This window comes from Lipophrys pholis (genome assembly GCF_963383615.2).
Source record: "Lipophrys pholis genome assembly, chromosome: 9".
In the NCBI taxonomy this organism is placed as follows: domain Eukaryota; kingdom Metazoa; phylum Chordata; class Actinopteri; order Blenniiformes; family Blenniidae; genus Lipophrys; species Lipophrys pholis.
This window is the reverse complement of record NC_137639.1, coordinates 1,228,249-1,252,079: the sequence shown is the minus strand read 5'-3', so window position 1 is coordinate 1,252,079 and position 23,831 is coordinate 1,228,249. Positions and strand designations below refer to the sequence as shown.

The 23,831-nt window shown below is 46.7% G+C and overlaps 1 protein-coding gene across 1 annotated transcript in view; it reads right to left on the bottom strand.

Annotated features, from left to right (window-relative positions):
* Positions 1-7,394: 7,394 nt before the first annotated feature.
* Positions 7,395-23,831, bottom strand: part of cndp1 (carnosine dipeptidase 1) — a 26,648-nt gene continuing 10,211 nt past the window's right edge. Inside the window, exons 3-12 of the mRNA XM_080470813.1 lie at positions 23,277-23,420; positions 21,083-21,245; positions 20,084-20,172; positions 18,251-18,448; positions 18,067-18,151; positions 15,672-15,832; positions 14,875-15,039; positions 14,656-14,797; positions 13,203-13,350; positions 7,395-7,927 (exon numbers count right to left, since the gene is read on the bottom strand). Coding sequence (XP_080326939.1) covers positions 7,849-7,927; positions 13,203-13,350; positions 14,656-14,797; positions 14,875-15,039; positions 15,672-15,832; positions 18,067-18,151; positions 18,251-18,448; positions 20,084-20,172; positions 21,083-21,245; positions 23,277-23,420 — 1,374 coding nt within the window. The 3' untranslated portion in view covers positions 7,395-7,848. The remainder of the gene's footprint in view (positions 7,928-13,202; positions 13,351-14,655; positions 14,798-14,874; positions 15,040-15,671; positions 15,833-18,066; positions 18,152-18,250; positions 18,449-20,083; positions 20,173-21,082; positions 21,246-23,276; positions 23,421-23,831) is intronic.

The following is a 23,831-nucleotide window of genomic DNA, read 5'->3' as shown; positions in this document are numbered from 1 at the left end:
AGAGCCAGAGCCAGAGCCGGAGCCGGAGCCGGAGCCGGAGCCGGAGCCGGAGCCGGAGCCGGAGCCGGAGCCGGAGCCGGAGCCGGAGCCGGAGCCGGAGCCGGAGCCGGGGCCGGGGCCGGGGACGGGGACGGGGACGGGGACAGGGCCAGAGCCAGGGACGGAGCGAAGAGGGTGGAGAGACTGACGTTTGAGGAAAAGGTCGTTACAGTTGAAGTTGTGGTCGTCTTGAAGTCGGGAGACATTCTGCTGATTCCGATGTGGTTTGCGCCGAGGAAATGCAGAATGTAATGTCTCAGCCAACACCACCTACTAAGATGTAAGTATTTGACGCTCGCTGCAGGTCTCAGATGTGGCGTCAGGGTCTCATCTTTAGGAAAACTCACTTGTGTGCAGAGGTAGAAGCTGAAACTCAGATCATGCAGCTTCAATGGCAGATGGCTCGTCTCAAGTTTCACTTTCACAACAACGACTTTGGGATTTTACAACATTTCCAAGTGAAAAAGCAAAACTTTCCTTGAGTTTCAGGGTCCGTTTACTCGACAGCGCAGCTCAGAGCCACTGAACACGGAACTATTTGAAAAAAGCTCCCAGGGTGGAACTTTTTGAAAACACCCCAATTCCTTCTTCATGGGAATGAGCAACAACGCAACTTTCTGAAAATGCTGCTACTACACCTGCACACCACAGCCACAGGAACCAGTTCTTCTGCACATGCTCAGTAGAGCCCATCAGAACCATGTTTCCTCCGTGTCATGACTCCCAGTTCATATTCTCCTGGACTTGGTACTTTTATTTTGACAGTCACTGTCTGGTGGTCTGTCCACTAGACAGAGAGAGAGAGAGAGAGTGTGTGTGTGTGTGTGTGTGTGTGTGTGTGTGTGTGTGTGTGTGTGTGTGTGTGTGTGTGTGTGTGTGTGTGTGCTTTCAGTACTAAAACTAACAACAGCACCATCTAGTGGCCTGCCATTTCCATGTAAACGGACGTCATTTTCAAAACGTAGCCGTGTAGATGCAAAACCTTCCTGAACCAGAAACCCAGAACCGCTGTGTTCTTGTGTGACACGTCGTCCTGTAAACACACTCTCATGTATGAAATGGAAATGTGGAGGTTGTAGGTCACGTTGACCCAGAACGTGTTTCTCAGTGCATGTGAGTGTAAACAGAGTGATGTTAAGTTGTACAAGTTATCTTCGTACCGTGAATCTGTTACAGGGTTGGTCCTGCTTTGCTACGATCCTGCATAACGAGGGATAATGTCATGCTCGCCAAATAGATTGTTTTCAGGTTGCAGGTGGTCAGCGGAAAATGAATTCATAAATCTGAATATTCAAATGAGGAATTTATCGCCGTACATTTTTATAATGTAGTACTGACTCCCCACAACAAAATGAAGAAGCCTTTAGTTGGATGTGTTGGTGGAAGATTATCGAACTTACAGCAAATAAAACTGAATTAAAAAATAAAACTGAATTAAAAAATAAAACTGAATTAAAAAATAAAACGGCCAGAAAACCCCGGATGATCCGTCATAAAGCAGCGAGATTCACAAAACGGCCAGAAAAGGAGAACAAGACAGAAATGATGTGATAAAGTTCGTTGGAAGCCGAAGAAACGACACCAGCAGCATCTCTGCTCATTTAATACACGTTATTAAACCGTTGTTTATGAGTAACCAGGTTTTCAATGAGACGGAGGATCGTCACTTCTTCTCTTCACAGAAACTCCACATTGATTTGCACTTCTTTTCACACAGATGCAAACATTTCATAGATTCTCTGTTCAAATCTTTATCAGTCGTTAGAAATCTCACAGCGAAGCAGAAAGACGAACAAATATTCTTATGATAGGATTTATCAGACACTTTTACCAAGGAAAGACTCAGAGGACAGCGTCCTCGGCTGGACCATCATGTCTCTGTTCTGTTGTGCTCCAGCCCTGCCTTGAGCCGAGGACAGCAGGGGGCGCTGCAGACCGTTTCAATCAGAGCGCAGCTGGATCCTGGTTCACCGAGGAGACGTGACGGATATCTAGAGTACAAGTTGTAACCGCTGTACTGCGACTCTGCACCAGGCGTCCAGGACAGGAGACCGGAGACACTATAACGTTTACTTTCCAGCAGCTTCAGCTGAAACTGCACTTTCCTTCATGTTTCCTTGAACCACACTTTAGTCTGCACTCAAAGCTGGCTGATCTCTCCACTGCTCTCCTGCTGCTGCTCTGCTTACCCTCTGCCTGAAACCCTTTGGAGGAGCAATCCATTTAAACAGCACAAGAGTCCAGACACGTTAAGAAACATTCTTTGTGGGCAGCTCTGGCTTGGTCGGCAGCGCGACTCGTCTCTCATTTGGAAGGTTGCAGGTTCCATTCCCATCTCCCTCTCTTCACATGTTGAAGTGTCCTTGTGCAAGAACCACAAACGTCTCTCCACCTCCAGTGGTGTGTGTGTGATTAAAAAAAACACTCTTTTCTGCTCCTGATACCTCTAGAAAAGCAGTAAACACTTGAATCTTTTGACTGAAAAGCAGCTTTGGGGCTTTTCTATATGTTCTACACTATTTATTGATGATGAAAGCAACAAATTCCCAAATAAACAAAGAGATTAACATGTGTGAGTCGATGCCTGATGCCGTTGGTACAGAAGGAACCACAGATAAAGATCATAGTCATAATATAGCAACGACTTACTAAGTATGTGAAATAGCATAAAACTGTGCTCATATTTTGTGGAAGTTTTAGAAAGAGATAACTCATGATGGGCCTCCATCTAAATGACGAGAGTTTGGTTCTCCTGCGTCTGTCTATGTGAGAACCAACCGGCTGCTTTGGTTTTGTGTGTTTTCTCCTCCTGGAGTCAGTTAGAGCATCCACTCCACCCCTCAGAAGCTCTGGGACCAGTGAGCTGGTGGACTGTATCACAGCAGGCTTGCTTTCTTCGTCTACTCACACAGACACTAATAAACATGCAGGCATTTGGGTAGATTTGTCGTGATTCTTTAGTTCTGTGGAAGACAGGAGAGGTATATAAACATGTCGTAAATGACTTAGAGTTTTGTTTCACTTTGGCCTGGATACGACAGGAGAGTGAGCTGCTGAGAGCTTCATCCACCATGTGGGGGGATGTGACCATCACTGTTAACATTGACCAGAAGAAATCCAACCCAGTGGAGGTCTGGAGCCAAGAGGATTAATCCTCTTTGTTCTCTGAACATCATCATTTAATGTTTCCACGGTTTCTAGAAATGTGGTATGGCAGCAGTTCTAGTGTGAGGAGCTGATAACGAGGATCAACCAGGAAAACTACAAACATCTGAGCAAAAAGAAAGAACACACACACACACACACACACACACACACACACACACACACACACACACACACACACACACACACACACACACACACACACACACACACACACACACACACACACACACACACACACACACACTCACACACACACACACACACGCAGCTCATAATCCCTCAGACTACTTTTGATTGTTACTAAAATCTTTCTGGCTCAAGAAAATGATGGCGGGCCTTTGGTGGTGAAATGTGTTGAACTGGAGGGCAGGCGGGGTGAGTGGGGCGGGGTGAGTGGGGCGGGGTGAGTGGGGCAGGGTGAGAGGGGCGGGGTGAGAGGGGTAGGGTGAGAGGGGCGGGGTGAGAGGGGCGGGGTGAGAGGGTCGGGTTGAGAGGGGCAGGGTGAGTGGGGCAGGGTGAGAGGGGTGGGGTGAGAGGGGTGGGGTGAGAGGGGCGGGGTGAGAGGGGCAGGGTGAGAGGGGCGGGGTAAGAGGGGTGGGGTGAGAGGGGCAGGGTGAGAGGGGCGGGGTGAGAGGGGGGGGTGAGAGGGGGGGTGAGAGGGGCAGGGTGAGTGGGGCAGGGTGAGAGGGGCGGGGTGAGAGGGGTAGGGTGAGAGGGGCAGGGTGAAAGGGGCGGGTGAGAGGGGGGGGTGAGAGGGGTAAGTGTGGCAGGCGGACGGCGGTGGAGTTGCCAGATGAATGGTCCGACCCCTCTGCCCGTTCTGCTCATGGCCCCCTCCTTCTCGGTGGAGGTTTCTCTTCATTATGCGCGGTGACATTCTCTGTGTGAAGGACGTTGGCGTGGGGCCAGGACCTTCTGCTGGGCCGGCCCAGCCGTTTAATTGAAACCATAAAAGAACTTTCTTCAGGCACAAAAGCCCTGATGTGGGCTTTGTGGCAATTAGATTGAGCAGAAAGACCAGCAAAGCTGATCCAGAGGGGTTAGGAGAACTGTATTGCTTGGACAGCAGGTTGAGTGTGACACAGCAGCTTGTGGTCTGACCCGTCCAGGGTCTGGTGGAAGGACGAGCCGGCGGTTAATAGAGAGGTCAACGGCAGCGCTTCAATTGGCAGTGAGAAGCTGTGGAACTGCTGTGGTCTAGTAAAGCACCTCTTCACCATGTCATCAAACAACTGGGTGTAAATTCATTCTGTGAAGTCGCCCTCTGTGAAAGTGCAGAGTTTCACCAACAAAGCTGCGAGGCGACACCGAGCTGGCCGCTGCGCTCTTCTTTGCTCGGACTGGAAGTATCGGACATGTTTTTATGTGCTTGTCGCCTCATTAATCTTTAACTGGAGCCGGAGATTTGCCTCAGGGCTGCGTAACAGCCTTCGTAGGGGCAGACAAACCACCCTCAACAGCACGGTAGTATGATTAATGTCATTATTAGAATGATGAGGGAGGATTGAACGGCTTTTATGGCGTTTTAAATCAGGTAGAGCGCCATTGTAGGGAATCAGTTAACTAAATATTTAACAGTGCAGGAGCGAATAATGGCTGAAGTGGTGCATTTACAGAGCAGACATGTGATACAGACATGGATGCCATGAAAGAAGGGGGCGGTTCAGACTCGAGGTTCAAATCCACTGAAAAGCCGTAAGAATCCTGCTGCAGACAAGCTTCAGCGCCGCACACTGCCGGGAGACTGCAGGGTGTCTGTAGTGGAACTTTAGCAGCTGAACACCTCCACTCCAACACATGAAGAAAGCTGCTCTTAAATATTCCTCCGCTACATTAAATCTACAGTAAATATTGTGGAGGAGCAACATGGAGAGGTGCCAAGATTAAGACCAACGAGAGAACGAACAGTATGGACAGGATGGATGGATGGATGGATGATGGATGGATGGACAGGATGGATAGATAGATAGATAGATAGATAGATAGATAGATAGATAGATAGATAGATAGATAGATAGATAGATAGATAGATAGATAGATAGATAGATAGATAGATAGATAGATAGATAGATAGATAGATAGATAGATAGATAGATAGATAGATAGATAGATAGATAGATAGATCTCTGCACCATAAACCTACTTTACCATGACATGATTAGAAGGTTCAGATCTGCTTCAAGGTGGATTCAGGCTGATACCAGAGTTATTCTCAGCTCCTTCACGGCCCTGTCCTCGATTCCACAGCTCGGTATAAATAGGTAACCAGATAGAGGACGGTCACTCCTGAGGACTTGTCTTCGCTGGGAAACCAGAGAAAATGAGCAGGTGCTTGTTTAAGTGATGTTAAAGGCTCCTCATCACTCACAGTCAACTTCCACTTCCACACTTTGTTCGGTCTAATCTTGATGTTAATGTTCAAGTGCTTCTGTGTAATTTTCTGCAGGGGAACTCGAGCTGTGTGACCACGCCAGCTTGGCGGACGGAAGTGCAGAGAAAGAAAGATGCAAACTGCCCCCTGGTGGAGAAAAGGTGCACTGCCACTGCCTGCACTGTGCGGTGAGGTGAGGAGGGTCAGCTGGTGTTGTGAATCAGGCCGCTGAAGAGTGGGACACGGCTTCTTCACAACACCAGGGTCCCTCCACACCACCTTCTGCTGCTGCACATCAGACATCTGCAACAGGACGCCAGCGTCGCCTCAATATCGCCCACGTGTGTGTTTACTTTAAACAAAACGATTGTCGTGTGAATGAAAACCTGAAATAAAGCGATGGATATGAACTCTGCTGCTCATCTGTCCTGAAACATAATTACTCATAAATGTTGGGAAAACTGTTCTGTTATACACTCACAATAGCATACAGCTAAAGTATGTATGATTTTATTACTGTGATGACTAACACTAGCCTGAACCCTACTTTAGTCCGTCTCCGTGGAAACGGGGGAAAGCACAACTTTTTTCAAACTCTGTTACTGCGCATGAGTACCTCTGTCGTAACTATGTCATGACTCCCAGTCCATATTCTGCTGGACTGGTACTTTTATTTTGACAGTCACCATAACGCTCCAACTTGGTAATCTAATTTTGACACTCACTGTAATAAAGATCTGACCATAAGAGGTTCATTAAAAAAAAATCCAGAACATAAATGAAACTCAAAAATCCTTAAGTTTATTGACAAATGTGCAGATTTCCCTCTTGGCTTGTTCAGGACAAAGCGTTCCAGTAGAACCAGCTGGAGGAGAACACTGTGGAACACACACAGGCCAAATTCATCCCGAGTCAAACTTTCAATTTAAACTTCAAAGTGTTTTCTTTGTTGTGTATATGTAATGAAATTCTTTACCCAAACAATTAATTTATAAAATTACCACAATCTCTACATAAAGATAATCTTCTGGTGAAAAGTCTCCAAACCTTCTCCTGGAGCTGTTGCATTCTGGGTGTTTTTACAAACTTTCTGACCGCATGGCTTTGAAGCTAGTCTGATAGCAATGAGGCTTAGATGGCAGCATCACCAGGTCTCAGCTCAGGTCTCAGCTCAGGTCTCAGCTCAGGTCTCAGCTCTTCTCCTTTAGACTACTGTAACATCCTTCTATCTCTCTCTATGATATATATATATATATATATATATATATATATATATATATATATATATATATATATATATATATATATATATATATATATATATATATATATATATATATAATCTGCTCCTGTCTGTGTACAGCACTTTGGCCAACTGAGTTGAGTTGAGATGTTTAAATCTCAATCTTTGATCTTACATCATAAAATATAGTTTCTGAAAAATACTGACTGCGGAGAAGCATTGCATCCAATCTAAACCCAACCCTCCACAAAATGTTATAGTACAGTTTTTCAGAGGAAATAAAGCAATTGATCACAGTTTACCAATGCTGATTTAGTATATTTGTGAGGCTACTGTGTAATAAACAATAAAGCTTTGTTTTTAATCATTATTTCACTCAAGGTATAATCTTTGTTCCATTGTGTAAGACTGTATTAGACAAATGAGAGCATGTTGAGTAACCTCTGAGAAGCCTGTCTGAATTCATGTATTTAGTCATATTTTGTAATAGAATAGAGTAGAATTGAACGGAATTGAATTGAATTGAATTGAATTGTTATTTTGATTGATTTTGCACCACATACACACAAGACTGCTTTGTACACCTTTTACTAAATGACACACAAACATAAACACGCATTTACAATACGGCCTGATGGTATATAGAGCATGAAAATATGGAACATACAGTATACACAGTGAATGATGAACAAACAATCCAGATGGGTGGATGGATGGATGGATGGATGGATATACGGATATACGGATAGATAGATAGATAGATAGATAGATAGATAGAGAGAGAGAGAGAGAGAGAGAGAGAGAGAGAGAGAGAGAGAGAGAGAGAGAGAGAGAGAGAGAGAGATAGATAGATAGATAGATAGATAGATAGATAGATAGATAGATAGATAGATAGATAGATAGATAGATAGATAGATAGATAGATAGATAGATAGATAGATAGATAGATAGATAGATAGATGGATTCACAGTGAAAATATCAGGACACGGTTTGCAGTAGAATCTTAGAATCCTGGTTGAGGTTTCATCACACGCTGGTCTTCTTAATGTGCGACACTTCGTGCAAGTAGGCGATGAAATACTTGGTGCCTTCGATATAGTTGTACCTTACAGATGAAGAGAAGAATGCATGGTTACCAAATGGAGGAGTGACGTGATCAATCCTTCTAACGCACCAGAATCCATAGCAACAGATGGATGTGTTATACCTTCTTACAAGTCCTGCTGGCATTGATCTTTCTACTCCTGCCACGCCCCTACCTCAGTGTCCACATAGGGGCGCTGCTGCCTTGCTCTTGCTCTCCCCCTCCTCCTCTAGGTGGGCATGGCCAGGTGGTTGTTGACACTTGCGAAGGCAGGCTGGTTCTGATTACGGAGATTCTGTTCAGCTGTGACGAGCGGGTGGAGATCGTTTTACTAATGAAGAGGCTCCACTAGTTAATGTGGCTTCCCACTCGAAGCTGGACCGTCACCCCCGGACAGTTCCTCATCACAAGTATTGTGAGCTTTGACTTCTGTTTCCAGAGGTAGAGTCTCGCTCTGTTCCTGCTTCGTAATCTCCAGCTGCGCCTCGTCACCCTCTGACCTCTCCTCAGTGAGTCAGTGTCCTCATCCAGCACCACTCAGCTCGGAGGACCAGACTCATAGACTTGTTTATTTTAGTTTAAAATAAAATGTTATGTTAAACTTCAGATCTGCTTGCTGGTTTGCGTTTGGCTGTTGCGCCTCTGACCACGCTCAGTCACAGTACGATACAGCCAGCATGAGGTCAGTGGACTGCAAGCGAGGCTCAGAAATTAATCCGTCTGTTCAGCAATAGCCAATCGGGATGCCAGACTGGGCCAACACAACACTCTTCTTCAGAACCTGGTCCAGAACAATCAGGCCATATCAAACCTCTGCTAAGCTCCCAGGTTACTGTTTTTTCCGCCCAGTTGAACTGCACTTCCCAGGCTCCTGATCCATTGGAACCCGCCGCACATCAGAATCCACAACATTCGAGCAGCTATTCTGAGAGGTAAGCGGGAGATCTGGGATCCTGCCAGGCCTTCCTGACACAGGTGGGCTTGGTTTTAGAACTTCAGCCTCACTCCTATGACTCTGACCGTGCCTGTGTACCCTATCTAATTGGTCTTCTCTCTGGACCGGCTGGAGCTTGGTGAACAGCCCAGTGGGAGAGCCAGGCTCTGGGGTGCCACTACCAAGTCTTCACCGAAGAAATACGAAAGATGTTTGACCACCCAGTCAGAGGTAGGGAGGACGGCGACCGTCTCACACTCATTTGTCAGGGTTCCCACAGCATTGCTGAGTTCACCATTGAGTTCTGGATTCTAGTCGCAGGGATCTGTTGGAGCGACTGGTCTCTCAAGTCAGCATTTTATCACAGCCTCCAGGATCATCTTAAGGATAAGATCACCACTCGAGGCCCCACAGCAGACCTAGACTGTGGGCCTCCTTCCGTCTCATGAGACGATGGACTGCACCAGGCTTAATCAGGTCCGGACGCTGCATCTTCGCTCAGGCATTGAAGCTGGCGTGACTTCTCCAGGTGCAGGCCTGGGCGGGTGGTATGGAGATCCTGGAGTGCCCAGTCGCCGGGATCCCCCTCTCGGTGTTGCTGACAGGTTCCGATGGAAAGGCAAGCTGATACAGTCAGTGCCAGCGTGGCTGCAGGAGCTGCCAGAAGGTGTTGCAGGGCTCAATCAACCGCCTACGGGGCTCTACCCCTGATTTTCTGTCGGGGTTTACTCCCCTAGCCTTGGGGTCTCCCGAACCATCCACAAGGCAGTGGAACTATTTGACCCATAGTTGGGGATCTGATCATGAGAACCAGGGCATATCCACATGCCGGTGGGCCTGCATGCTGCACGTCTCAGGGCCAGATCTCCTCTGAGTCCCTTGAACCCAATTACCATTACAGCCTCTTCACCGGTAAGCCCTATGTAGTACCTCCCTATGGTGATAGGGAGGTACTACATAGGGCTTACCGGTGAAGAGGCTGGACTGACAGAGAGAGGCTTACGCACTCAGCTCTCCTTTTGGCGCTGCTGCAGGCAGCGGTGCTAGTCAGCTGTGAAAGCACGAGGGCCAACATACTTCTTGCGCATCTCACCAGTCAATGAGACACACTAGACCTAGACCACATCACTGAGATCAGTACCAGGATCAATAACACTCTTCTAGGGATGCACCGATACCACGTTTTTTCCAAAATCAGCAGTGCATGAGTATTTGCTTTTGAGTACTCACCAATACTGATTCAGAGTACTTAGGCCAATACACACATTTATTTTTTTCCACAGATGTTATTTGAACAACATTCCTACATTGTGATGGACTGACATTCAAAATTAGTTCTTTTATGGAACTGCCACATTTACTGTTAGAAAACATTTCAATAAAACTTCAGTGTGTGTGTGTGTGTGTGTTTGTGTGTGTGTGTGTGTGTGTGTGTGTGTGTGTGTGTGTGTGTGTGTGTGTGTGTGTGTGTGTGTGTGTGTGTGTGTGTGTGTGTGTGTGTGTGTGTGTGTGTGTGTGTGTGTGTGTGTGTGTGTGTGGTCCCTTTAACAGGCGCACTTCTTGCTTAACCAGTGTGCATGAGAGAGCGAGCGTTCATATGCTGAGCAGATCTATCAAGAAGCAGTACATAGAAGTAAGAGACCAATAAATACAACAAGTGTTGACCTCAGAAACTGAGTTCCATGTCCTGCTGTCCTCCGGCTGTGAGACGAGGGCGTCAACCCTGAAGCTGAGGACAGCTTCACCCCGCAGTACAAGCTGGTCTCCCTTGCGTCCTCTGACCACGGTCTGGAGACCGGAGCAGGAAGGGTTAACACTTTGTCATAAACTGAGAACTAACATTTGACAAAAGTGCTTTGAATAAAACTTAGTCAGAAACTGCAGGTTTCCTCTACATACATTTAGGAGTGGCGGGCCGCCGGGGAGGGGGTGCGCTGGGTGGAACAGCTTTGAACAAGCTGTGCTCCTCTCTGGCCGCCGCGCTTTGCAGTGAAGTGCCGTAAACCGCATGCTGCCTTAAAGTGGTATCGGTGTTGTGGTATCGGTGGCAGTTTTATGAGTATGAGCACGAGTACTCATGCCTGGTATTGAACCAATATCCAATACTGGTATCGGTATCGGAGCATCCCGACTCTCTTCGCTGAACACCTCCAGTTTCACCTCAACCCGTGGTGAGGAGATCACCTCCACGTCTCCTGAAACCATCCTTAACAGACACGCCCAGCTCACCCTGCAGGAGAGGCGTCACCACCGAGCAACCAACACGTTTGTACTGTGGCAAAGCCGCACACTTTCTCACCAGTTATTATACTCGTCCAGGAAGAAGCGCAAGCTTCCCAGTACTTTGAGGGTTGCTGGCGAGTTGAGCAATCTCTAATGCCCCCCAGCGACTCCAATTAATCAGTACTCTTTGTTTCCAGACCTAGACTTTACCCATTTCTGCCCTGGTGGACTCCAGAACAGAGGAGAACGTTATGGACAACCAGCTTGCAGATGAGTTGAGAATTCCTTTATTTCCGTTGTCCCCTCCAGGACCCTCATCCGGCCTCGGGCTCACCCATGTCACAAGACCACCCCAGTAGCCCTGGTCCTCGAGCGCATACACCAGGAGATCATCATCATCCACATCATTTTGCGTTCAGCCTCTCTGTTGATTTTGTGTTATCCTTGGCTGCGATGTCACAACCCCAGATTGGCTGGGTGAGGGAGGAGGTCAGCGCTTGGAGATCCCAATACCTAAGTCTGCGCTCGCCCTGACGCCATCTGTTCCCAGAGGCCTGACCGCCCCGAGACCATTGACATCTCCGTAGTTCTGGCTAACTTCCATGACCTGGCACCCTGTCTTTAGTAAGGACAAAGACAGAGGTTTGTTGCAGCCTGCACCACCTGCATCCGAAACAAGACCTCCAACCAGTCCAGCTCCAGTCTGCTACCTGTTCTTAGCCGGCCCTGGTCTCACATCACTGTGGACTTTGTCATCAGTCTGCCGCCATTTAATGGTAAGACCACCTGACAAATGTGGATTGGTTTTCAAACTTTGCACACTTTGTGGTTCTGTCCAAGCTCTCCACCCCCAAAGAGATGGTTGGTGTTGGTGTTGGTGGCTGTTGGTGTCGGCGGTGTGACATGGTGTCAGCGCACGGCCCTCAGTTCACCTCTGAGGTATCTAGACCTCTTTGCATGGCCCTGAGAGCCCAGGTGAGCCTGTCCTCTGGGTTCTATCCACAGTCCAATGGCCAGATAGAGCGTCTCAACCAGGAGATGGAGACCTTCCTCAGATGCGTCATCATGGAGAATCCTTCAGCCTGGAGCTGTCACCCTCTGTGGGTAAAGTATGCACACAACTTGTTCATTAATTCTTTCTCCAGCTTGTCCTCCTTCCAGTGCTCCCTGGGATATCATCCTCCTCTGTTCCCGTCACAACACGAGCTGACGGTACCCTCTGTCCAGACCTTCATGAGGAGGTTCGAGAGAATCTGGAAACAGGCCGGGTCTGCTCTATTCCGGTCGTCCCAGATGATGGAACGGCTGGCCAAGGACCTTCCTCAAGGTGGAATCCCGGAAACTTCGTGGGTCCCTTCAAGATCAAGACGATCATCAATCCCAGCCAGTACATTTGAAGCTCCCTTCATCTATCCACATACGCCCGACCTTCCACGTCTCCTAGGTGCAAACGGTGAAGGAGAGCGAACTGGCCCCGCCTCCGTCACCCTTGACCGCCCAGGTTAGTGGACGCTGGTTTGGTTCACTCCATGCGACAGCTGCTGGATGCGCGATGTCCCCGATGTGTTCTCTACTATCCGGTGAATTGGGAGGGTTATGATCCTGAGGAACATCTTGGGCAACCCAGAGTAACATTGAGGATTTGGACTTGATCCATGAACTAATTGCTTGAATCTGGGTTGGCTCTGTCCAATGCAAGGTGACGTACAACACTCGGCCCGGAGGACCACCTGGAGGACGGACTCATTGACTTGTTGATATATAATCATATGTTAAAACTCAGATCTGCTTCCTGGTTTGCTTTCTGCTCTTGAGCTTGTGACCACGCTCTGTCACAACACATCAGGACGTACAAGGGGCTCTGGAACTGGACTAACATCTTTAATTCTGCTATACAGGTCTCCTGCAGCCTTGAATAGCTCTTAAAACCTCAATGTGCATCATATATTGTATTGCACAAAATGTGCCTACTCTGTTGTCCACTGCTTTTTTCATAATACTCAGGCTGTTTTTCTGTTGTTACATATCTTCTTTAATTTGACTCTTTTCACCCGTGCAGTGGAATGGATGTTAGTGTTATAGTAGGAAGACTCTAACAGTCTCAGGAAATGCATGATAAGATTGAATGTGTGGTGGTACCTGCTCATTTTCTCGTTCTGGGAGTGCAGCCCGTCATCAAAGCCTCCAATGGGCATCATGATGATGCTTTTCCCCGTCACATCCCGGAAGGTTCTGGCGATGGGGATGGTCCCGCCCTCACGGATCAGATCAGGATCCATGTCAAATACTCCAGAATGCAGAAAACGTAATGTAAGTGATGGGAACTGTCAGGTACTGCGTTTATTACTGTGAATCACCTTCACACCTCTATGTTTTACAGTATCTCTACACAAGCGCAGATGAAAACACCTTCTGTTACCTTGGTTATGATTATACCAACATATCAGCCACTTCAAAGAGAAGAGGAGGAGGAACAAAATGGAGACGTCACTCAGCTGACTAACGCCAAGAACAACGAGCTCTAAACATGAGCACTGAGAACATTGGAGTGGACAGACCACCAAGCTGGATTGATATTATGGTGACTGTCAAAATAAAACCACCTAGTTAGATTGTTATTATGGTGACTGTCAAAATAAAACTATCAAGTTGGCTTGTCCTTATGGTGACTGTCAAAATAAAACCACCTAGTTAGATTGTTATTACAGTGACTGTCAAAATAAAACTACCACGACCCAGGAGAGACCCAACAATACATTCTACGCACAAAATTTAGGTATTTGAATGGTAACTAGATACTCATAACATTTTCATGTGTAAACCACAAATCTTTGGATGTTTGTTTACATGGCAAAAAAGTCACTAAATCACTAAAAATGGCGCTCCTGAAGAACCGTTTCTAGAAGCAACATTTTCCTACGACACTGCTCTGTCTTCTTTGTAAACGTAAACAACCTTACCAAAACAACCGTCAATAGTTTTCTGCACATGTGCAGGTTTCAGAGAACTGCTGCTCACTCATTTGAATTTAACAGCTCTTCTCCAACAATGTGTACATCTACTAACATTTACATCATCATCATCATCATCATCATCATCATCATCATCATCATCATCATCATCATCATCAGCATCATCATCATCATCAGCAGCAGCAGCAGCAGCAGCAGCAGCAGCAGCAGCAGCAGCAGCAGCAGCAGCAGCAGCATACATGGAGACACGTTGTTACATACAGAACAGTTGAGTGGACCTTATATGTTTTCATTGTACTGTTCTCAGTGTGCATGTGTGGGTGGTTGTATTACAAAAACACAGCACCAACTAGTGGTCTAATATGAAAACTACATGTCAGTTTTGGAATTTCTGTGGGATCTATAATCTTGATCTTATCTGAAGTTACATCAGTTAGAGGAGGAAGATGCTCCATAATCTGGATGTTATAGGAGGAAGATGCTCCATACAGTAAAAGTAATTTCTGCATTACAAATGTAGTACTAATCAGTCAGAATCATGTTTCTCCCAGAAGTAGTGGTGTACCACTTCCCAGTACTCATGGTGAGACAGAATGGTAGAAGACAGCTGAGCTGACTACCTCTCTTGACGGCGGCCTTTCCAGCCTCGTAGAGGGGATGCTGAGTGTCAGCCAGCCAAGGTTTGGCCCCGATCACCATGGTGACCTTCAGCTTGTTAGGACTCTTCCTCTTGGCGAAGACGGAGTGAAGGTAGTCAGTCACCTGCAGCACAAAACCATCAACTGAACCATTTGAAGAAAGACTTTTCATTTCATCCATCCAACCATTTGGTCTCCTACCTGTTTCTTGACCATGGCCGGGTCCATGTTTGGAACTTGTCGGATTGAGAATTTTGCCGTGACTTTGGCAGGAATGACGGTCTTTGTGCCGGAGTCGGAGAAAGCCCCTTCAATGCCATGGATGCTGACAGTTGGGTATCGCCACATGTGAGCTAACAAATCAACCTGTAAGTCGAGGAAAGAGTGATGACGGAGCGTCCCTTCCTCTACAACCTCGTTGACATAGGATTTATCAAATACTTTGCTGTATTTGGAGCATTGTAGCAGCATCCTGTCTGTTCTCAGCACCACAGTTTAATCTTCTGTTTCATAGTAGAAAGTGAAGATATTTCATCCTGTTGGACTGACAACAAACTGAGAACTCAGGACTCATAAAGCAGCTGCTACTACTTCTATAATCTTTCACCACTAGGGGGCTCTCTATTCACTAGCCGTTTAAAAGTACTATAATGTTTCACCACTAGGGGGCTCTCTATTCACTAGCCGTTTAAAAGTACTATAATGTTTCACCACTAGGGGGCTCTCTATTCACTAGCCGTTTAAAAGTACTCTAATGTTTCACCACTAGGGGGCTCTCTATTCACTAGCCGTTTAAAAGTACTATAATGTTTCACCACTAGGGGGCTCTCTATTCACTAGCCGTTTAAAAGAACTATAATGTTTCACCACTAGGGGGCTCTCTCATTCTAAAAAAAAGTCTAAATTGTTGTAATATAGTTTATAAACACTCTGTATTTAAGTGAAGTTAAGATCCAAGTGAAGAACTTTATCACCAGGCCCCGCCAGACTAAAGTTACCTTGTTGTTGTACATCAGCTGGTTCACACCAATTTTGTTCTTGTAGTTTTCCATGTCAAACTGGATATCCTGGTACATTTTCCACTCCTCATCAGAGAGTGGAGCCACCGCCTCCCGGATCCCCGGAACCAGGATCTTTCCACTTGGACTGATCAGTGTGTCTGCAGAGTGAAGACAAACAGTCTCTCACACTCTCCTGGTGCACTTGTGTCTGTTCTGTAACAGAAGATACCAGCTCCCACCAGCAGGGGGAAGAATACTCAATCGTGACCGCCAGCTTCCCGATCAACCACTTTTTTCATGAACGGATTGTATGAAACGCTAAACTTTCCTTTTCAAAAGAAGATGTGAGACCGTGGAGCTGGTAGGAAGGAGGCGTACTGCGTTCACATGAGGAAATAAAAATCTACTCCAATTCTGAATTAATGACATAATTATCTCATAATTATGAGAACAAATGAATGAAAAAGAATTGGGCTGTGTTGTTCTGCATCAATGGGAGGTGGTGTGTTACTGAAGCAGCAGCTCTGGAAGGCTCCTCTGTGTCTTTATAGAGCACCGAGGAGCTCTGGCAGGCTGCAGCTCCTCGAGGAGCTCTGGCAGGCTGCAGCTCCTCTGTGTCTTTATAGAGCACCGAGGAGCTCTGGCAGGCTGCAGCTCCTCGAGGAGCTCTGGCAGGCTGCAGCTCCTCTGTGTCTTTATAGAGCACCGAGGAGCTCTGGCAGGCTGCAGCTCCTCTGTGTCTTTATAGAGCACCGAGGGTAGAACTGGTGGATCCAGCGTGAAACTTCAGGGTCATTTGACTCCAGAGTTTCTGTTCGGTGGGAAACGGGTCCAGGTGTTGAAGGTCACGACCCCTGGCCTAAACGCAATAAAAGATCAAATGAAGTTGTTTGTTTTTATTCAGGAGACTCAGATTACTCAGATTACTCTAATAACAATAAAAGAATGTTTACAGGACGTTTATTGTTTATGTTTTCACCTTTACATCACAATGTTCTGAAACAATGCAGTTCTCATGTTAGGCCACTCGTTGGTGCTGTTTCTGTACTGAAAGCACACACACACACACACACACACACACACACACACACACACACACACACACACACACACACAGCAGAGGACAATGAGCTCTAAATAGTGAGGTGCACTCATTGCAGTGTCTAACTAAAGGCTGAAATGAAATGAATGAAATATTAATTTTGATTATTTGTTTTAATTGTAATATATTAATAACCATAATAACCAGTAGCTTACAGAACCTATAACTTTCAAAGTGTCAGCATTTTGTGCTTTTCATAGCCCAAATGACTCAACACTGCCATCTCCAGGTCTGGTGGTGTTAGAGGACAAACAGCAGCTTTTAAAAGATGAGAGACCAACACCTGAACCTGAAGCCGAGCCCGAGCCCGGGACCGGGACCGGGCCCGGGCCTGAGCTACTCCTACTTTCATGTCAATCTGGGGAGCAGACGCTCAGCAGGAGTGGTTTCAGCACCACAGACGCTCTACCGCCAGAGTTGTTTTCATTTTCTCTGTTTCTGAGTTTCCAACATGAACAACAGACGCTCTGCCAGGTCATGAGATTGATCTTGTTGGGAGAGTCTGGAGATCTAGAATCATTGGTTAAGTTTCTTTGAAGCTGTTTGACCATCTTGGTTCTGTTGGATTAACTCTTTACCAGCAGAAACATATTGTAGTGTCACGGAGCTGATTGCTGCAATGCATTATGGGAGTTGGCTTGGTGGTGTTTTAAATGTCTTTATTTGGGTGATATGAGGCTTGTTAGTGTTGGTAATGGTTGTGTTGTTTCTATTGCTTAGTTTGTGTAGTTAGTTAGTTCATCTAGTTTAGTTTAGTTTAATATTTGGAAGTTGGCAACCAGGAGTGGAAAGGGTTTGGTGGGTCAAGTCGTCCTGCCATGGTCTTCCTGTTTGATGTTACAAAAATATAAACTCCCCTTGACTGTAGTTGATATAAAAGTATCAACACGTTCACGTAGTAAGATTCAATTGTGCTTTAGTACATATATCTTTCATTAGTATTGACTTTGCTGGCCGCATAATATTATGTGACTGTCAAAATAAATCTACTAAATTAGACTGTCATTATAATGACTGTCACAATAAAAGTACCAAGTCCAGGAGAGTATGGTCTGGGAGTCACGTTACCACAGATTGCAGTGCTCATGGGTGGTGGCAGCTGTCCTGCCGTGCACAAGAAGACTGAGCCCCAGCAGTTCCACAAAGTGTTGCTTTTGCCCGTCGGAGCATTTTTGAAAAGTTCCACTTTGGGAGCCGTTTTTAAAAAGTTGCATTTTCGGTGACTCCAAGCAGCGTTGTCTTGTAAACAAACACCCAGTTTAGCCTTTTGACTTGAAATCATTTGCTCACCCAGAATGCCAACGAGGTCAGTCATTGGTTCGATCACAGTTCCTCCATAAACCCCCGAGTGAAGGTCCTGTTTGGGTCCTTCTACCTGCAAACACCACAGAGGAAGACCTCAGCGTGACGCCGCTGCAGAAAGTAGGCCTCGTGAAAGAATTCCTCCTGATTTCATCTGCTGCAGATACACAACCTCAGCAAAGAAGTAGCAGTTGCCTCTGGTGCCGTATGTGAGTGCAGGCCTCCTGCTGAGCCAGCCGCAGTCTGAGATGATGATGTAGTCCACGTCTGAGAAGAAGGTGTCTCTCTGAGCCAGGATCATGGCGTCCAGGCCGTTAGAGCCGGTCTCCTCCATGCCCTCGATAACAAACTTCACATTCACAGGAAGCTCCTGGTGGACCCAAGGTCAGCTTCATTACGTCACTGGCCTTTCTGAGAAAATGTTCCTCTAATGCTGAAACATGAGCAGGAATGGAAAAGCTTCCAACAGACTGGAAACCTCTGAGGACGACGACGGCTTTTACATCAAGGATAGAACATCTTTTCAAAGGCCTGCAGGTTTAGTGTTTTTCTTGTTTTCAGGGGTTATATTTTAATATATTTCAAGACTTGGTTGAATTCCCATTCTGACAGGTGTAAAGCCAGGTGCACTTGTTGCTTAGTTAGTTAAGACAGAAGAAAACCAGATTTATAATCCAGATCATCATCATCTGCTGCTGGATCGACATCGATTGTCTTCTTCCCTCAGTATCATTACTGTAGATGCTGTAACCATGGTTAACTATTTCTGATGGATGGATGGATGGATGGATGGATGGATGGATGATAGATGGATGGATGGATGGATGGATGGATGATAGATGGATGGATGGATGGATGGATGGATGATAGATGGTTGGATGATGGATGGATGGATGGATGATGGATGATGGATGATGGATGATGGATGATGGATGATGGATGATGGATGGATGGATGTATGGATGGATGATGGATGATGGATGATGGATGATGGATAATGGATGGATGGATGGATGGATGGATGGATGGATGGATGGATGGATGGATGATGGATGATGGATGATGGATGGATGGATGGATGATGGATGATGGATGATGGATGGATGGATGGATGATGGATGATGGATGATGGATGATGGATGATGGATGGATGGATGGATGGATGATGGATGATGGATGGATGGATGGATGATGGATGATGGATGATGGATGATGGATGATGGATGATGGATGGATGGATGGATGGATGGATGATGGATGATGGATGATGGATGATGGATGATGGATGATGGATGGATGGATGGATGATGGATGATGGATGATGGATGATGGATGATGGATGGATGGATGGATGGATGGATGGATGATGGATGATGGATGATGGATGGATGGATGGATGGATGATGGATGATGGATGATGGATGATGGATGATGGATAATGGATGGATGGATGGATGATGGATGATGGATGATGGATGGATGGATGGATGGATGGATGATGGATGATGGATGATGGATGGATGGATGGATGGATGGATGATGGATGATGGATGATGGATGATGGATGATGGATGATGGATAATGGATGGATGGATGGATGGATGGATGGATGGATGATGGATGGATGGATGGATGGATGGATGGATGGCTGGATGGATGGATGGATGGATGGATGATGGATGGATGGATGATGGATGATGGATGATGGATGATGGATGATGGATAATGGATGATGGATAATGGATGGATGGATGGATGGATGGATGGATGGATGGATGATGGATGATGGATGATGGATGATGGATGATGGATGATGGATGATGGATAATGGATGGATGGATGGATGGATGGATGATGGATGATGGATGGATGGATGGATGGATGGATGGATGGATGGATGGATGGATGGATGGATGATGGATGGATGGATGGATGGATGATGGATGATGGATGATGGATGATGGATGGATGGAGTGGTCCATCGTGGAGGTGGACCTGCTCTCACCATGCTGAGGGCTTGATAAGCCTCCACAGCGTGGATCCAGGCTAAAACTGGAGCCTTGTTGTCCGACGCTCCTCTCCCGTACAGATTACCTAAAAAGACAAACACACAAAACTTTAATTTTCTTTCTTTCTTGGAATAATGTTGAAAGTGTTGCCACATTTATAAGAAACGTGCATGTGTGGGATGAGCATTCTATACAAACACTGACCTCACCAACACAAAGTCTTTATGTGTCGTGTCTCATCTGCTTCTACTTCTCTGGTTTATTGCGTCATATTCAAAACATCTTCCACAATGAGTCCTTGTTCTTTCATACCAACGGCCAATCAATTGAGACGAAGAGACACTATGTCAATAATTTGATGTGATATTCACCCAATTATATCCTGACATTGTTGTTCATACTATAAACTTGGAGTATATATGAGTATATTGAGTCTCAGTATGTGAGCCCACCTTTGTTTGTATGTTTCTTATTTTGTCAGACTGATGTTTGACGAGATGAAAAAGTAACTCACGACACCCTCTTGTGGTACAAAGTGGTATGATAACATCGTATATTCTGCTTTATCATAGATGGTTATTCTGAATCATTTCTCAATCATTACAGTACAAAGTGTACAAAATGTTTCCTGAATGAAAACGATTTGTGGAATTGAATAATGTTTAGATATTTCCATCTGTAAAATAAAGCCAAAGCTTTTAGCATCACTGTGTGAGATGATTTATCAGCCAGCTCTTCCTGAAACTAGAGGGACTCACTCCCCCACCATGTGGTACAAAGTGGTATTACAGTACTTCACTGGCAAGATCCTACAATGTTGTCTTTGGATCAGCCAGTAACGGATGTTTGATCACATCCTGTCAGTAATGTTTGGATTCTGTGGGATTATTTAAGGAAAGATTTTAAATATACTTGAATTTTAACGAAATATGTAAGATGAGATCAGATGTCGGAACGCGTTGATAATGTGATCTGAAGAAGGAGGCGGTTTTGACCGTTGATGTCGGTGAGGTTGTACGGATCCGTGGCCCAGCCGTCTGCTAACTTTGCGGGCTGTACGTCCACGTGGCCGTACACACACACCGTACGCTTGTCCTGGGCGCTGCCAAACTGAGCCGTCACCACTTTGGGCAACGCCAACGTCGTCCCGTCTGGGAGCTGCAGGGACGACAAATAACAGTTCACTAGAACCACACAAAACAAGAGAGAGGAAACAATAGGATGATGGTAAAAGTAGCAGCAATAAAAGTTTGTGATGTGATGGAACCACGGTGGTGTAGTGGGTAGCTCTGTCTTTCCTCACAGGAAGAAGAACCTGGTTTGTCTCCATGATTGAAGACATTCTGTCTGGAGGGGACAGGTTGTCTCTGTGAAATGTCCCTCACTGCTGAAGCTTCCTCACACTTTCTGTCATTAGGACACGCTTGTTGGGTTCATTTCAAACTTTGGCTGATGAATTGATGAGCTCCTCTGCTGGATCAAGACCTTTAGGTAGGAAGAGGCTATAAAAGACGATATGATGGATTAAAATATGTTTGGGGAATTAGTAAAATCATGTTTCTAAAGTTAGGTTGGGTTCGGAGGTTTACGTACTGCGTAATTTTGTATTTTTGAGAGAAAGTCAAGTTCAAATTTAGTAAAAAGGCTGTAGGGAAAAGCAATAAGGGCAACAGGCGTTATTACAAACTACCGTATACTTCCTAATAGACGCACAGCACATGCGAAAGCCCCAGGTGGTGTGCGTCTATTGGAAAGTGTGAGTGCAGCTTAAAACATTTGTAAAATACAGTAATTACATGTGACTTTGTTGACACTGAAGTATTTCTGCACAACGTGCATGTGCACTTTTTGAAAGCCTGTTATCAGTGAAGAACTACTGAGTGTTCTGTCAAAGACACTGACGAGGACAGAGCTGCTGCTGCGTCTTGAAAGATGGTGTCAACCATGAAATGTCTACGATAAGTTTCCACCGCCGACTCGCCCCCCTCCGTCGCCCCCCTCCGTCACCCCCCTCTCTCACCCCCCTCCGTCGCCCCCCTCCATCGCCCCCCTCTGTCACCCCCCCTCCGTCGCCCCCCTCCGTCACCCCCCTCTCTCACCCCCCTCCGTCACCCCCCTCCATCGCCCCCCTCTGTCACCCCCCTCCATCGCCCCCCTCTGTCGCCCCCCTCCGTCACCCCCCTCTGTCGCCCCCCTCCGTCGCCCCCCTCCATCGCCCCCCTCTGTCACCCCCCTCCGTCGCCCCCCTCTGTCACCCCCCTCCATCGCCCCCCTCTGTCACCCCCCTCCGTCGCCCCCCTCTGTCACCCCCCTCCATCGCCCCCCTCTGTCACCCCCCTCCATCGCCCCCCTCTGTCACCCCCCTCCGTCGCCCCCCTCCGTTGCCCCGTCTTACACCCGATGCAGGACATCAGCCTGCGAGAGAGCATTAGTATTAATGCCAAACTGGGTGAATTTTTAAAAACATGCAAGCTAAACAGGCTCTTCCTCTGAGAAAGCTGCTTTCTTTCTAAAAGTCCAGGTTTTTCATAAATTGCTTCTAATGTGAACATTTTAAGATGTACGAGTTTTTTCTCTCGACTGAAACTGAAGGAAAACTTTGAAGTTGGTAGTATTTAGAACTTTTTATGCAAATATTTTACTGGTTCCACACATTTAAAGTGAACTCTGGTGCCTGAACTCTGGTGAGTTTGACTCGCTGCCTGTGTACGTTTGTAAAAATGAGAGGAATTTCAATGAGCCGCTCTCCGTCAGTAAATCAATGATTGTTTGATGTGAAGGCAGAAGTCCAAAGAAACATTCCTGCTCTGAAGAAACACGCCAGCACACGGTTGTATAATGTGAAAGTATTAGTCGCTATGGTCTGGACCTTCTTCTGAGACCATATGACGCAGCAACACTCCACCGTATGTTGCTCCTAATTACTGTTGAGCGGCGGGTGGAGGCGTCACCCTCTTGGACCTGGAGCGCACTACACTGGACGTTTAACGAGTCGGGGAAGCCGCAGTCGGTAATTAGGAGGCAGATTGGGTCGGAGCCACTCCGGGCCTTTTTTAAAGTTGGCAGCTCATTTTCCGGCTCGGCCCATCCTCAGGAAGTGAACTCCGTGTGAAATACAAGTGATTGAGCACCCAGTTAGAACGTACAAGCTTTAAAGTCTCAAAGTGAGAGAACAGTTCTGTCACTGACCTCTTGTTCTCCGATGTCCACCAGCTCCACCGTGCCTCCCAGCAGCCTCAGCTTCTGAGCCGCCGCCTCCATCATGCGGTGCAAGTCGGCTCTCCTCTGAACGTTGCTGGAGTCGCTTTCGATGGCAACCCACTCCCTCAAACTCTGAAACACACAGCAGGGGGCTTCGGTATTTAAACGCCAGGGGGAAGTGTGGCGGGACGGAAACTAACAGAGAAATTGGTTGGTGGGTTGGTGGGTTGGTGGGTTGGTGGGTGGGTGGGTGGGTGGGTGGGTGGGTGGGTGGGTTGGTGGGTGGGTGGGTTGGTTGGTTGGTGGGTTGGTTGATTGGTGGCTGAGTTTGTGGGTTGGTTGGTTGGTTGGTTGGTGGGTGGGTGGGTGGGTGGGTGGGTTGGTGGGTGGGTTGGTGGGTGGGTGGGTGGGTGGGTGGGTGGGTGGGTGGGTTGGTGGGTGGGTTGGTTGGTTGGTTGGTGGGTTGGTTGATTGGTGGCTGAGTTTGTGGGTTGGTTGGTTGGTTGGTTGGTTGGTTGGTTGGTTGGTTGGTGGGTTGGTTGG